Source organism: Nannospalax galili, unplaced genomic scaffold (assembly GCF_000622305.1).
Source record: "Nannospalax galili isolate Female #2095 unplaced genomic scaffold, S.galili_v1.0 scaffold1138, whole genome shotgun sequence".
Classification (NCBI taxonomy): domain Eukaryota; kingdom Metazoa; phylum Chordata; class Mammalia; order Rodentia; family Spalacidae; genus Nannospalax; species Nannospalax galili.
This window is the reverse complement of record NW_008342297.1, coordinates 1,208,987-1,224,118: the sequence shown is the minus strand read 5'-3', so window position 1 is coordinate 1,224,118 and position 15,132 is coordinate 1,208,987. Positions and strand designations below refer to the sequence as shown.

Genomic DNA, 15,132 nt, shown 5'->3' with positions numbered 1-15,132 from the left:
TCTTACCTCCTGCTGATCTGAGGAAATGGGTCTGGGGGTGACCAAATCCTGGACGAGCCCCCCAAGTGTTGGATCCCCCAGACTGGGGTACCCAACGTTCACGGGAGGTCGCACCCCAATAACTCAGTCCTCAAATCAGGAGATGCAACAAGCATGAGGATTTATTGGCGTTTTGCAAAACGGACTCCCACCTCACTCGGAGGACAGAAGTCCAGAGCCCAGTTCACAGGTTTCTTTTAAAGACAAGCGGCGGCTATGTGCCAAGCAGAGGTAGGGGGAATTTCTGGGATGATTTCCAGCTTGGGCAGAGGAGCATAAAAAAGGTCAGCTCAGCTTGTTCTTAGCATTCAGAATTATTTTTTATTTTTACTTCCTTGTACAGTTTTTCTCAGGCCTGGGGGATTTTAGTTTAAATCCATTATTCTGGGGGCTTTGGATCCATCACAGCTGTCCTGGAACTCACTATGTGAGTTGAACTCACACCTGGCCTTGAACTCACAGAGATCTGCCTGCCTCTGCCTCCCAAGTGCTGGCACTACAGGCATGTGCCACCATGCCCAGCTTAATCCTTAAAAGATTTTAGAGTTTCCTCTTCAGAGGGGGGAATGTTAGAGTAGCAAAAGCTCCATTAAAATAAGAAGAAACAGTACATGAAGTTATCAGAAAAAAAGTGATGGGAAGATATGGGAGGCGTTGGAAGGGAGGGAGTGGGCATGGATTTGATCAAAACACCATATATGCATGTATGGAATTCTCAATAAATTGTTTTTTAAAAAAAGAAATGAAGCCGGGTGTGGTAGCACCCACGCCTTTAATCCCAGCACTTGGGAGGCAGAGGCAGGTGGATCTCTGTGATTTCAAGGCCAGCCTGGTCTACATAGTGAGTTCCGAGTTCCAGGCCAGCTGGGGCTACAGGGAGACCCTGTCTCAAAAAGACCAAAAAAAAAAAAAAAATTGTTTTATGCTGTAAGGAACTAAATCCTAGTAAGCAAATAGTCACCAAGAAGTAATAAAGACAGCATACTTCCTGCTTCTTGGTCTGGCAGGAAGACCTTACTTTTTAATGACAACTGACCTGCTTAGAGTACGGTAGCCCTGGATAGCTCAGCTTGGGGATGTGACCTATTAGCCTTCTCTTCCTTGTTTAAATCGACCAATGCAAAAGTAAGGGAAGAGAAACCAGTAAAACTCTTAAAACCCAGACTCTCCCTGGGAAGGTTGGATTTTGAGTTTCCAGGTCCCCTCTTCACTTGAGAGCTTCGTCTTTCTGCATGAACATGTGTATGTATGTATAATCCCGTATGTGTGTGAATGTGATTCTTTATCCATCAATAAAAGTTTGTTTGTTTAAAAAAAAGTAATCTTTTCCTAAAGTTGTTTTTGTCAAGTATTTTTTTTTTAAATCTTATGTGTATGAGTGTATTGCCTGCATGTAAGTAAGTGCACCCATGTCAAAGTGGGCTTTGGATTCCCCTGGAACTGGAGTTAAGGACAGTTTGTACCTGCTATGTGGGTGCTGGGAATTGAACCCAGGTCCTTTGCAAGAGCAGACAGTGCTCTTAACAGCTGAGCCATCTCTCCAGCTGATTTTGTCAAAGTGTTTTGATCAAAAGTAACTAACAGAGAAAGTTTTGCCCCACCACTTCACTTCCTCCAGCCATATGGCCTCTCCACCTCTCTCCACCCTCCCCACACAGCCCCAACTCAGCCACTCTCTGTCCTAACCCTCTAGGTGGGCTCTACCTCATGTGAATTGGGTGGAACTTTAGAAGGGATTCTTCAATGAGCTGAGTGTGTGTGTGTGTATGTTATATGTGGGGATGTGCATGTCTGCATGAATACACAGAGGCCAGAGGAGGATATCAGGTGTTCTGTTCTATCACGCTCCACCCTTATCCCATGGAGACAGGATCTCTCACTGAATCTGGAGCTATATGCTGGTGGCCAGTGAGCTCCAGTGATCATCTGTCTCTCTGCCCTGCAGCTCTGGACCTATAGGTGTATGCACACTCCACCTTTTACTTGGGCTCTGGCGATTCAAATTCAGATCCTATTGTTTGTGCAGCAAGGATTGTTACCCACTGAACCATCGCCCCAGTCCACATGCCTGGTTTCATGTGGTTCTGGCAATCAAACCCAGAGTTTCTACCAACTAAACTACATCTCTACCCTCATTAAGTTTCATATGGCATAAAAATCTGCATGAAGGGTCTAGGGGAAAAGCTCAGTCAATAAAGTGCTTGCTTTGTAAGCACAAGGACCTGAGTCTTATCCTTAGCAACCATATGAAAAATCAGGGGTGTGCTTGAAATCCAGTCCCAGCTTTGAAAGGCAGAGCCAGGAGGATCCCTGGGGCTGGCCAGCCAGCCAGTGTAACCTTACTGGTAAGCTCCAGGCCAATGGCAGACTGTCCCAAAAGAGGCAGACAATGTCCCTAAAGTTGGCACCTCATGTTGTCCACTGGCCTCTACATTTATGTGAAAATATGCACACATATTAAAAAGTGGGGGTGGGGGGTAGAGACATGGGTCAGCAATTAAGAGCACTTGCTGTTTTTCCCGAAAACTGGAGCTTGGTTCCCAGGGGATCTAACACCTTCTTCTTGCCTCCGAGGGAACTCACATACACATAATTCTTTTTTTTTTTTTTTTTAAGCTAAGGAGATTGCCTCAACAACAGAACAAAATAAAACAAAAAATCTGTGCGAAGCCAGGCATGGTGGCACACACTTGTAATCCCAGCACTTGGGAGGTAAAGGCAAGAGGATCAGAAGCTCAAGGACCTCCTCAACTTCATATGGAGTTTGAGGACAGCCTGGGCAACATGAGATCCTGCCTAATTCCAGCAAATCAGAGGCTGGGGCAGGAGGATTGCCACAAATTGGAGGACTAGCCATGGCTATATAGCCAAACTTTGTTTCCAATAAACAAATAAATGAACACAGCAGAAAATAGAATAACAGAATATAATATCAGGTCTTTAAGCCCATCTCAACCCCTGCAGGATCAATGCATGTTGTTTTGGTTGTTAGCCTTAGCTTTTAATGGTTCTGCCATCTCTCCAGCCCTCAGTATGTCTTGTAAACTGATATCACAGACCTGAAGTCACTTTAGAGCAGGTTGGAACTTTGCTTCTACACACACCTGTGTGAACATGGTTAGGGCACACCCTAGCGTTCCATGGTAACCCCCCCTTCACACCCTTCCTCCAGCTGCTGTCTCTAGATGTTGCCCCAGGGGTCTGGCCCCTCCCTGGTCCCTTCCTGCCTGCCACCTTCATTCTTGGGTGTGTGGACTTGGAGCTTTCTTGGGCTCTGTGGTCCCTACCAGTGTGCTGCCTACATCCTCATTCACCTGGGGGATGCCAGAGCACAAGCCCCCACCTTGCTGCCACTGAGGCCACCTTGGGGACACCTGACAAGGGCCCCAGGAACGTGAGTAATGGCTCTCTGAATATCAGCACTCTAAGGAGGGAACACTTGGCTTTAAATCTTCCCTACAGACGATAAAGAAAGCAGGATGCAGGAGCAGATGGTGTGGGAATTCCACTTAGAGCACACACTGGATTTGTTTGGAAGAAACAGGTTAATGAGCCCCATGGGTGGGGGCTGAGACCCCAAGGCATTCTTGAGTTACCAAGCCTGTTGCTACCCTACCTTCTATGGAGGATGAGGCTGGGTTTGGGGCAGAGGCTGAGAGAGCTCTCTTGCTGTGCAGTCCCACCAGAGCCAGGACGCTACAGCTTCCAGGAAATAAAGGAGTTTAAGGTGAGGCAGGCCTGGGTGCTGCCCACAGAGGAGAAGCTGGAAAAGGCCAGTCAGGAGTGCAGCTCTGTGGGGGTTGAGGAGGACAGAAGAGCTCTAAGGAAGGTCCGAGTTGTTTGTGTCTAGGTCGCCAAGGTAAAGTCCTCATAGGGCACAGACCATACCAGGCTTGCCAAGGCCTTTGTGTGAAGCTGAGAGAGCTTCCTAGCACAGGTTTCCTGGACAGACTGGAGATTGCCCTTGGGAACATGGGGAGGGACAGGGAGGCCACACAGCACTGCTGGGTGATTGCTTAGTATCTGGGGTATGCTGAGCTAGTCTCTCACTTTCACCTCTAGATAGAGCCAAGGAGCAAGAGACCAAGGTGAGACATACATAGGTTCACTGACATCTGACTTGGGGAAGGAGAGAGATGCTTTCTAGTTTAAAAAAGCAAGTAAGCTAGCTGGGCCAGGTGGCACATGCCTTTAATCCCAGCACTTGTGAGGCAAAGGTAGGTGGATCTCTGTGAGTTCAAAGTCGGTGTAGTCTACATAGAGAGTTCCAGGCCATCTGGGGCTGCAGGGAGACCCTGTCTCAGAAAGACAAAAAAGCCAGCAAAGACATTCCATAGCTGTGTGTAAAATACAGACATAGGTTTAAAAAATTGCTCTAAAACATTTTAAGAGCAAATCACAGATTGGGAAAAATATTTGGAACAGATACTAAAAAGGGTTCATATAAAATCTCAAACTGGTAGATGGGTGTGGTGGGATTACAGACCTGGACCACCTGGCAGTGTTAGAGAGTTTGAGGCAGGAAGATCAAGGGTTCAATGTTATTCTACATATTGAGTTTGAGGCCAACCTGGGCTACATGAGACCCTATCTTAAATACCCTTCTCTGCTCGTCCCCCCCCCCCATCCCCCAAATAAGGAAGGAAGGAAAACCTGCGAGATTGTCTTAAGGGGGCAGGGTTATTGGCTTCACAAATTTGTTTTTTATCTTTTGGATGTCTGCAATTTCTCATTTTTCTCCAGTAACTTTCATCACCTGCAATAAGAGAAAATATTAAAAGCATATACAGAGAAATATTAAAAGCATATACAGTTATAGCCGGGCATGTGTGGTAGCACACACTTTTAGTCCCAGCACTGGGGTGGGGGGTGGGAAGGAGGCAGGGGGATCGCTGTGAGATCAGGGCCAGCTTTGTCTACATAGTGAGTTCCAGGCCAGCTGAGGCTACAAGGAGACCCTGTCTCAAAAAGACAAAACAGAAAACAAAACAAAAAACCCTGCATCCAGTTAGGAGATGCCATCAGACAACTAGTGAGTAGCCAGTGTTCGAGGCTTCCATGGTCATAGTGCATGGTCTGTCTTTGGAGCTTTTGTTCATTCTAAAACTTACATAATTCATTTGCCCTTTCAACGAGGCGTAAATATTATTTAAATTACTAGAACACATTTGCAAGTCAAAATAAATTCCTTCATCTTAAATCTCCCAGAAACCAGGTCCCTGATGCAAATAGAATTCTGGGGCCTACCCAAATTCCCACAGAAGGGGTACAGAACTAAGAGCACAACTCCCACCCCATCTCTAAAACAAAGGGGCTGCTTCAGCGCTCCCCATTTCTCCCCTGGTTACCCAGCCTTGAGGTCAGCTTTGGGGTCCTCCCCCTTATCTCCAGGGCCACTGGCCACTCCCCAGAGTGGCCTAACAAGCAGCTGTGAGCCACCATGTAGAGCTATCTGAAAGCCCAGGGAGGTGGGCTGTCCTAGGCCCCTCAGAGGCCTGGCCATGTGGTGGCCTAAGGGGTCTATGTGCAGACCAGCCTTGAGAAGCTTCAGCTGAAGTTGTGGTGGATCTCTATCATGGAATGTTCCTGTTTCCTTCCTCCCTGTCACTCCTGGGAGTCCTTAGCTATCAGTCATTGCCATTGGATAGAATCCCAAAGTTGGAGCTAGCAAGATGGCTCATCAGGTAACGGCACTTGCCACTGAGCTTGACAGCCCGAATTCAACCCCTGAATCCCCAGTACCCACAAAATGGAAGGGGAGAAGTGACTCTGGCAAGTTGTTCTCTGACCTACAAGTGAGTGTGTATCCCCAAAATAAACGTAATTTTAAAAAAATTACAAAGAGATGGGGGCTGGAAAGATGGCTCAGCAGTTAAGAACACTGGCTGTTCTTGCAGAAGACCTGGGTTCAAATCCCAGCACCTACACGGCAGCTAACAACTGTCTGTAACTCCAGTTCCGGGGGATTTGACAGCCTCTTCTGTCCTCCTCGGTCATTGCACGACACGGGTGCACTTACTTACATGCAGGCAATACACATACAAATAATAAATAAAATTTTTTTTTTGTCTTTTTGAGACAGGGTCTCCTTGTAGCCCCAGCTGTCCTGGAACTCACTATGTAGACCAGGCTGGCCTCGAACTCACAAAGATCCGCCTGCCTCTGCCTCCCAAGTGCTGGGATTAAGGGCATGCGCCACCACGCTCGGCTAAATTTTATTTTTTATTTTTTTATTTCATGTGTATGAGTGTATTGCCTGCATGTATGTGAGTGCACCTGTGTCGTGCAATGCCGTGGAAGTCAGAAGAGAGCTTCAGATTTCCCTGGAACTGGAGTTAAGGATGGTTTGTAGCCTCTATGTGGGTGCTGGGAATCAAACCCCAGTCTTTTGCAAGAGCAGTCAGCACCCTTAACTGCTGAGCCATCTCTCCAGCCTGTTTTTTTTTTGTTTGTTTGTTTTTTGAGACTGTCTCACTATGTAGCCCAGCTGGCCTTAAACTCATAGTAATCTGGTTGCTTTAGTCTCCTGATTGCTGGGATTACAGGCATCAAAAATATGTTGTAGGAACTGGAGAGATGGCTCAGTGGTTAAGAGCACTTGCTTCTCTTGCAAAGGACCAAGTTTGGTTCCCAGCACCCTTGTTGGGCAGCTCATAATGGCCTGTAACTCCAGCTTCAGGGAATCTGACTCTCTCTTCTGACCTTCTTGGGCATTGCACAACACTGGTGCACTTACATGCATGCAGGCAATACACATACAAAATAATATAATAATAATAATAGGCTGGAGAAGTGGCTCAGTGGTTAAGAGCACTGGATGCTCTTGCAGAGGATTGGATTCAATTCCCATCACCCACATGGCAGCTAACAACCACCCATAACTACACTTCCAGGGCAATCTGACACCCTCTTCTGACCTTCAGAGGCATTGCACTACATGAGTGCATTTGGCATACATGCAGGCAATACACTCATAAAATAAAAATAATAAATATTCATTGGAAGGAATTGGTGAAGCTACTTTTAGTTGCATTTCTTTTGGATAAATGGCATCTTCTGAATCCAGTTGGGACAGTCTTGGTGGCAGGGTTGTAAGGGGCTGGGGAAGTCGGGAGCACTCCAGGTGCCCGCCCCATGCTGTTTCAGCTCTCTTCTGCCCCCTAGTGCTGGTTCTGTGGCATTTCAGAAAAGCTGAGCATTTATTTCTACCAATGGTTGCTCCTTCTCTGGGCTGTCTGAGTCCTAGACTCTTCAGTGCAGGATGGGGATGAAGTTTATGCTGTTTCTCATTCACCCCGGCCCCAAATGCTGCCTCTTCATTGTCACTCCACAAGACGTCTAGTGGCAAGACAACATGGATCATTAGTAACCACCGTACCTTCTAGGGCAATTTTATTTTGGGAGTCCCATCAACATATTTAAAATGCTGAAGGTCAGCTGGGTGTGGTGATGCATACCTGTTACCCAGAATTTAGCAGGAGGCAGGGAGATTAGGAGTTCTAAGTCAACCTTGATCACATAGCAAGTTCAAGGCCAGCCTGGGCTATATGAGACCCTGTCTCAAAAAACACAGAGGCTAGAGAGGTGGCTCAGTGGTTAAGAGAGCTTGCTGTGCAATCATGAGCACTAGAGTTCAAATCCCAGCACCTGCATAACAAGCTTGGTGTCCTGTGACACCTATAACCTCAACTCTGAGCAGAGAGGAAATTGGAAAATTGCTGGGACTCCCAGGCTTCCAGCCTCGTCAAGGAAACCAGCCTCAGGGAGAGACCCTACCTCAGAACAATAGGCTCCCCCTTCTCTCCCATCCTTCTCTTTGCTCCCTTTCCTCCCTTTCCCTTCCCCTTCTTTCCTCCTTCCCTCCCTCCCTCCCTCCCTCCCTTCCTCCCTCTCTCCTTTCTTTCCTTCCTTCCTTGGTTTTGGTTTTTGAGACAAGGTCTCATTTAGTCCAGGCTGGCCTCAAATTCCAGATCCTTCTGCCTCAGCCTCCTGAGTGTTGGGATTATATGCATGCCTTAGTCCACAGGGTGCTGATATTACATGTGTGTGTCAATGGCTAGGTAACTCCAGGCTCTTTAGACATACTTGTATAGTATAACTTTTCTAAACTATGACACCATTGGAAGGCTAACAGGAACAATGGGAAAATGTCCAAGAGGACCCTGTATCTGTTTCCCCCCAATTCCCTTTTCTAGATAAAATTACTCTCCAAATTACCACACTTCAATCAATATCTATACAAGATATAGTATTATTTATTTTGAGATAGCTCCAGCTGGCCTGGAACTCTCTATGTAGACCAAACTGGCCTCTATTGCACAGAGATCTGCCTGCCTCTGATTCCCAAGTGCTGGGATTATAGGCATAGACCAACAAGCCCAGCACAAGATTTATGTCTTTCTTTCTTTTTTTGTTTTAAAGAAAGTAGAACTCTTTAAAATATTTTTTTCGGCAAACCTATTTTTTTTTATTTTATTATTTTTAAAATTTTATTTATTATTTTTATTTTGTGTGTATTGCCTGCATGTAGGTAAGTACACCTGTGTCATACAATGCCCTTGGAGGACGGAAGAGGCTGTCGGAGTTAAGGACAGTTGTTAGCTGCCATGTGGGTGCTGGGATTTGAACCCGGGTCTTCTGCAAGAACAGCCAGTGTTCTTAACCGCTGAGCCATCTCTCTAGCCCCTATTTTATTATTTAAAAAAAATTTTTTTTTCCAGCACTTGGGAGGCAGAGGTAGGCAAATCTCTGTGAGTTCAAGGCCAGACTGGTTTACAAAGTGAGTTCCAGGCCAGCTGGGGCTACAGGGAGACCCTGTCTCAAAAAGACCAAAAAAATTAATTTTTTTAACTTTACGTATTTTTTAAAAATTTGTGTATTGCCTGCATGTAAGTGCATTCATGTCATGCAGTGCCTGCAGAGGTCAGAAGAGGGTGTCAGAGCCTCTGGAACTGGAGTTACAGATGATTGTTACTTGCCATATAGGTGCTGGGAACAGAACCCAGTTCCTCTGGAAGAGCAGCCAGTGTGCTTAACCACTGAGTTTCCCTGGAACTTGCTATGTAGACCAGGCTGGCCTCAATGTCACAGAGATCCGACTGCCTCTGCCTCCCAAGCACTGGGACTAAAGGTGTGTGCCACCACTATGCCAGGCAATATTGTTTCCTTTTAAGAAATCATATTTTGAAGGCAGGGTGTGGTGATGATATATGCCTTTAATCCCAGCATTTGGGAGGCAAGAGGCAGACATATCTCTGTGAGTTCCAGGCCAACTGGGGCTATAGGGAGACCCTGTCTTAAAAAGGACAAAAAAAGCCAGGCGTGGTGGCACACAAGTTTAATTCCAGCACTTGGGAGGCAGAGGCAGGCAGATCTTTGTGAGTTCGAGGCCAGCCTGGTCTACATAATGAGTTCCAGGACAGCTGGGGCTAAAAGGAGACCCTGTCTCAAAAAAACAAAACAAAACAAGACAAAAAGACCAAAAAAACCCCCAAATCATATTTTGTGCCTTAGTTTCCCATGCAGGGGCAAAAGGGCACTTTTTATTTTTGGTCTTTTTTAGACAGGGTTTTTCTTTAGCCCCAGCTGACCTGGAACTTGATATGTAGACCAGGCTGCCTTGAACTCACAGAGATCCGCCTGCCTCTGCCTCCCAAGTGCTGGGACTAAAGGCATGTGCCACCATGCCCGGCTAATTTGTTATATCCTTACACACAATTTTAATAGCTGTACAGATTTAAATATAAAAAAGTTAATACTGAAAACATAATTTTCAGTTTAATAGCTGCATCCCCACCAAAGTCATACCACGTCTTTATTCACTAGGCTGCTGTAGGAAGCTTTTTAGTCAGTTTCCACCTGGTTAAGCTGCAGTAAGGATTTTCCCAACATCTCTTGTTCGGGTTGGCTGGGTTCAGTTCGTTTTGGCTGAGAGTCAGATATGACTAATTTCAACACCAAACAACAGTATTTGTCCCCTAGGACATAGGCCTGTGGCAAAGGACAAGGACCATGAGCTTTTAGAAACAACAGGGCAGTGACTTCTGGTTCTGGCTCCAACATGCCATGGGTCATGTCCACACAGGTGTTGTTGGCATAGGCAGCCATGAGAGCTGAAAGGCTAAATGTTCTTTCTTCCTTCCCTAGAAGACAGAGGTTGTATCATCTTCAGGAAAGGGAGGGGTCATTGTGACTCACACAGCAATTTTCGAAGACGTTCACATGTTTAAACAGTCAGCAAGGACAAAAATCTGTTATTTGTTTTTTTTTTTCCTTTCTTTCAGTGATGGGGATGAACTCAGGGTCATATGAATGGTAGGCAAGCACCCTACCAACTGAGCCACAGCCCTGGCGTTTATTTCCTTTGGGCTCGGCAGTTAAGAGCACTGGCTGCCCTTGCAGAGGACCCACGTGGCACTAACAACTGTCCACAACTCCAGTTCCAGGGATTTGACGCCCTTTTCTAACCTTTGTGGGCATTGTATGACACGGGTGCATTTACATGCAAGCAATACACTCATACACATAAAATAAATAAGTAAATAGATAAATAAATAAATAAATAAATAAGTAAATAAATGCCAGGCGTGGTGGTGCACAGATGCTGTACATCTCACTTCTCGTGTCTGATTAGCCAGAACTAGTCAAAGAAGTATGCTTAGGACAAGCCAAGAGCCATTGTGTAGAATAACCATATGACTAGCTTAAAAGATCCTTAAAAAAAAAAAAAAAAAAAAAAAAAAAAAGGGACTAGAGAGATGGTTCAGTGCTTAAGAGCACTGCTCTTGCAGACCACCCAAGTTCAATTCCCCGAACCCACATGGCAGCTATCAACTGTCCTAACTGCAGTTCCAGGGGATCCAACACCTTCTTCTGACCTTGGGCATTGCACGATATGGGTACAATTACATACAATTATATGCAATCAATAGACTCATACACATAAAATAAGAAAATAAGCTGGGTGTGGTGGCACATGCCTTTTGTCCCAGAACTTGGAAGGCAGAGGCAGGCAGATCTCTGTGAGACCAAGGCCAGCCTGGTCTATGTAGTGAGTGCCAGGCCAGCTAGGGCTACAGGGAGACCCTGTCTCAAAAAAAAACAAAAAAAATTTTTTTTACATAAAGACAAAAATTTTAAAAAGGATTTATTATTATTATTATTGTTGTTGTTGTTGTTGTGTGTGTGTGTGTGTGTGTGTGTATGTGTGTGGTGGGGGTGTGCAGAGTAAGTGTGGAGTTTGGAGGACAGCTATGTGGAATCAGTTCTTCAGCTTTTACATTGAAATAGCAAAGCTGACGCCATTTTGTTCTAGCTGACTTTTACTTTACGCTGTTTTTCTACCAGTCACTGCTACTGCAACCAGCTGGGCATGAAGGCTGCACCTGTTGTTTTTCCGACTAGCCCGGTAGCATGTCCTCTTACCTGGCCGAACCTGCATCTCCACGGAGTTCATTGTTTCTGCAGTAGTGAGAAACTTGTTTTTCCTAAACAAAACTTTTTTTGTTAACCGAAAACTTTCTTCGTTAACTGATCTGCCTCTGGTCTGGTGTAACTATGGTGATCTAATTTAACTATAGTTATTGGCTTTGCCCCTGGCATGATGTAATTGTGGTTTTAGACTTTATAAACCCCACTCTGCCTCCCCTTGGGGTTGACAGTTCTTCGGGGTGTTAGCCCCTCTCTGATCGCTGGCTAATAAAGGACTCCTATGTGGCATTCTTCTGTGCCTCATACTCCATATTTCAGTACTGGTTCTGGGAATTGAACTCAGGTCATTAGGCTTTCCTGTAAGCGCTTTACCCATTGAGCCATCTTGCTGGCCCCAATTTTCCTTTTTTTTTTTTTTTTTTTTTTTTTCTGGTCTTTTTGAGACAGGGTCTCCCTGTAGCCCCAGCTGGCCTGGATTTGCTATGGAGACCAGGCTGGCCTCGAATTTACAGAGATCTGCCTGCCTCTGCCTCTGCCTCTGCCTCCTGAATGCTGGAATTAAAGGCGCATGCCACCACGCCCTGCATATGGCATTAAATCTTAAATAACATAAAAAAATTATGTGTCTATGGTATATGTGCATTATATATGAATACTGTGTGTGTGCATGTGTGTGTGTGTGTTTATGTGTGTGCAATCAGGTACGCACTTGGAGGCTAGAGAAGGTCTGGTTTCATGCACTTTACCACTGAGCTACATCCCCAGTCCTGAGGTCATGTTTTAAAAAAATCAAATAGTATTCTAATACCGGGTGTGGTGGTGCAAAATTTTAATCCCAGCACTCAGGAGGCAGAAGCAGGCAGATAGAGCTCAGTGAGGTGGAGTCCAGCCTGGTCTACATAGGGAGTTCCAAGCCAGCTGGGGCATCAGGGAGACCCTGCCTCAAAAAACAAAAACAAAGAAAAATCAAACAACTCTATAATAAGGCTTATAAAAAAAAATACAGGCGCGGGCTTGAGAGATGGCTCGGCAGTTAAGAACACTGGTTGTTCTTGCAGAAGACCCGGGTTCAAATCCCAGCACCCACATGGCAGCTAACAACTGTCTGTAACCCTAGTCCCAGGGCATCTGACAGTCTCCTCTGACCTCCGCAGGCATTGCACAACACAGGTGCACTTACCTACATCCAGGCAATACATGAATACACATAAAATAAAAATAATAAAGTTATTTAAAAAAAAAATACAGGCGCTTAGGCTGGGGATGTAACAGTTTGGAGAGTGCTTGCCCAGCATGCCCAAGACCCTGGGCTGATCCCAGCACAGCAAAAACCAGGCATGGTGATACACACGTGTAATCCCAGTATTTAGGAAGTGGAGGCAGGAGAATCAGAAATTCAAGGTCATCTTTGGCTGCGTAGTAAGTTCTAGGCCAACCTGAGCTATATGAAACCCTGTCTTTAAAAAAGTGCTTTGGGGACTGGAGAGATGGCTCAGCAGTTAAGAGTACTGGCTGCTCTTGCAGAGGACCTGGGTTCGATTCCCAGGACCCACATGGCAGCTAACAACCATCCATAACTCCAGTTCCAGGGGCTCAAATGCCTTCTTCTGACCTCCATGGCATTGCACAACATCTGTGCACTTACATACATGCAGGCAATACACTCATATACATAAAGCAAAAATAATTTTAAAAATGTAAAAAAAATTGCTTTCCAGACTTACTATGTGCTAGTAACAGTGATAGATAATTTCTTCAAATGATCTGACTTAAACTTACAATCACCCCGGGAGGTGAGTACATTCTCTTTAGATGTACATTCTCTGTCCTCTAGAGATGAAATTTACACTGGAAAAGCAACTTCTTTGCCCTAAGAGGTCACTTGCCAGCAGGGGGCAGACTTGGGCTTGGAAAGCTGAGCAGTTCTCAGAGTGGTCCTGCAGAGCCAGCCAGCAACCTGGGAAGTTGTGGGAAATGCACCTTCTCTGGGCCCCACCCCAGCCTCACTGAGGGTAAAAGTTTGGGAGTGGGCCCAGCAGCCAGCGCTGCCTCGGCTCACTGATGGAACTCAAGATTGACAGCTGGCAATCTCCATAGCCTGCCCCTCTGCCTACAAGGCTGGGAGGTGTCCTGAGCCCTGTGCCCCTACATTGCAGTGACTGTTGGGGATAAGGGTTGGATGTCTAGTTGCTGGCCGTAGTCAGGAGGCAATGAGGATGCTTCCTTACCCCTCCCAGATTGAGGGCACTACCCCCCACCATCACCACCACCACCAGCCTACAACATAGTTGCAGGTGCCCCTCCATCACAACAAGTAGCTCCTGGTCTGCAGTTGAGGGCTGCAGAGGCTGGGATCAAGGAGGAGAAATGGGAGTCAGAGGAAAGTTCCTTAAGTCAGACAGGGACTCCTAGTCAAGATAAGAGGGACAGCATAGTGAAGAGATTAGGAAGGAGTCTCAGATCAAGGGAAGTCATGTGGGAAACCCCCAGGACTTTCCTTATAAAGCATTATTCTAGGTCAACAGCTTGTGCTTTCCCTGCCCCATCTCACCCTGACCCCAGTGGAGCATCAAGGTGACCATCCTCCTTCTAGCCCAATGATGGGTGGGCCCCTTTACTCCTGGGGCACACTCTCTGGACCCACCATGATTAGACCAGGGCCTGGTGAGACCATATAGAATTGGCTTTGCAGCTGAGCCCTTGAGGGTTCCAGATGGACAGAGTCAGAACAGTGAAATCTGGGCTAATGACTGACTTTGTCCCATCGAGATGTCAGCCACTGAAGATCAAGTCACTTAATTTAGTGACCCATTTAACAGACTCTGGCAGACTGGGCACCCATGTCCCCTGCCCATGTCTCTCACCTCTGCTTTCAGCCAAACAGCAGTGACAGCCACAATCCCAGTTCAGGAGGCTGCTCGTCTCTGCCCTCTGAAAGAGGGGATGCATGTGTGCCAGTTGTCCCAGCGAGGGACCAGACAGGAAAATGGCCACTGATGAGCACTGCTGATGGCAAATTTCCACCTTCTTCTTCAGGAGACAAAGACCCAACAGGCTTTTTCTCTCCAGCAAGGCCCCCTTCTGCTGACCAGTTCAGACCAGATTAGATAAATCCAACAACACCGGTCCTAGACATATCTCAGCTTGGAGCTGTGGGCCTATCAGTGCTTTCTTCTTTAAATTGACCAATCTAAAATTAGAGGAGGGGAACCTGCCCTATACCACCAAGAATGCTTAAAAGAACCAGGCCCAGTTGGGCGTGGTGGTGCACGCCTTTAATCCCAGCACTCAGGAGGCAGAGGCAGGTGGATCTCTATGAGTTCAAGGCCAGCCTGGTCTACATAGTGAGTTCCAGGACAGCTGGGGCTACAGGGAGACCCTGTCTCAAAAAGACGAAAAAAAAAAAAAAAAAAAAAAAAAAAAAAAAAGACCCAGGCTATCCTAGACACTTTGGATTTTGGTTTCCAAATCCCCTCTCCACATGTGGAGAGTCTTTCTGTGAGTGTGTGATGTATGTGTTTCTTTCAATGAAATTTGTGGCCTACTATGTCTGAGATTCTTCCTACCTTTTAATTCTTTACTTGGAGGAGAAAATGAATTGGATCAAGAACCCTAGATGGTAACACCAGAACTTATCCCCAGTCCTAACCCACTCCAGAGTTG

At 46.2% G+C, this 15,132-nt stretch overlaps 1 protein-coding gene across 1 annotated transcript in view; it reads right to left on the bottom strand.

Annotated features, from left to right (window-relative positions):
• Positions 1-11,494, bottom strand: part of LOC108491093 — a 17,730-nt gene extending 6,236 nt beyond the window's left edge. The window contains 1 exon segment of the mRNA XM_029565926.1: positions 11,464-11,494. Coding sequence (XP_029421786.1) covers positions 11,464-11,494 — 31 coding nt within the window.
• Between the last annotated feature and the right edge of the window lie 3,638 nt (positions 11,495-15,132).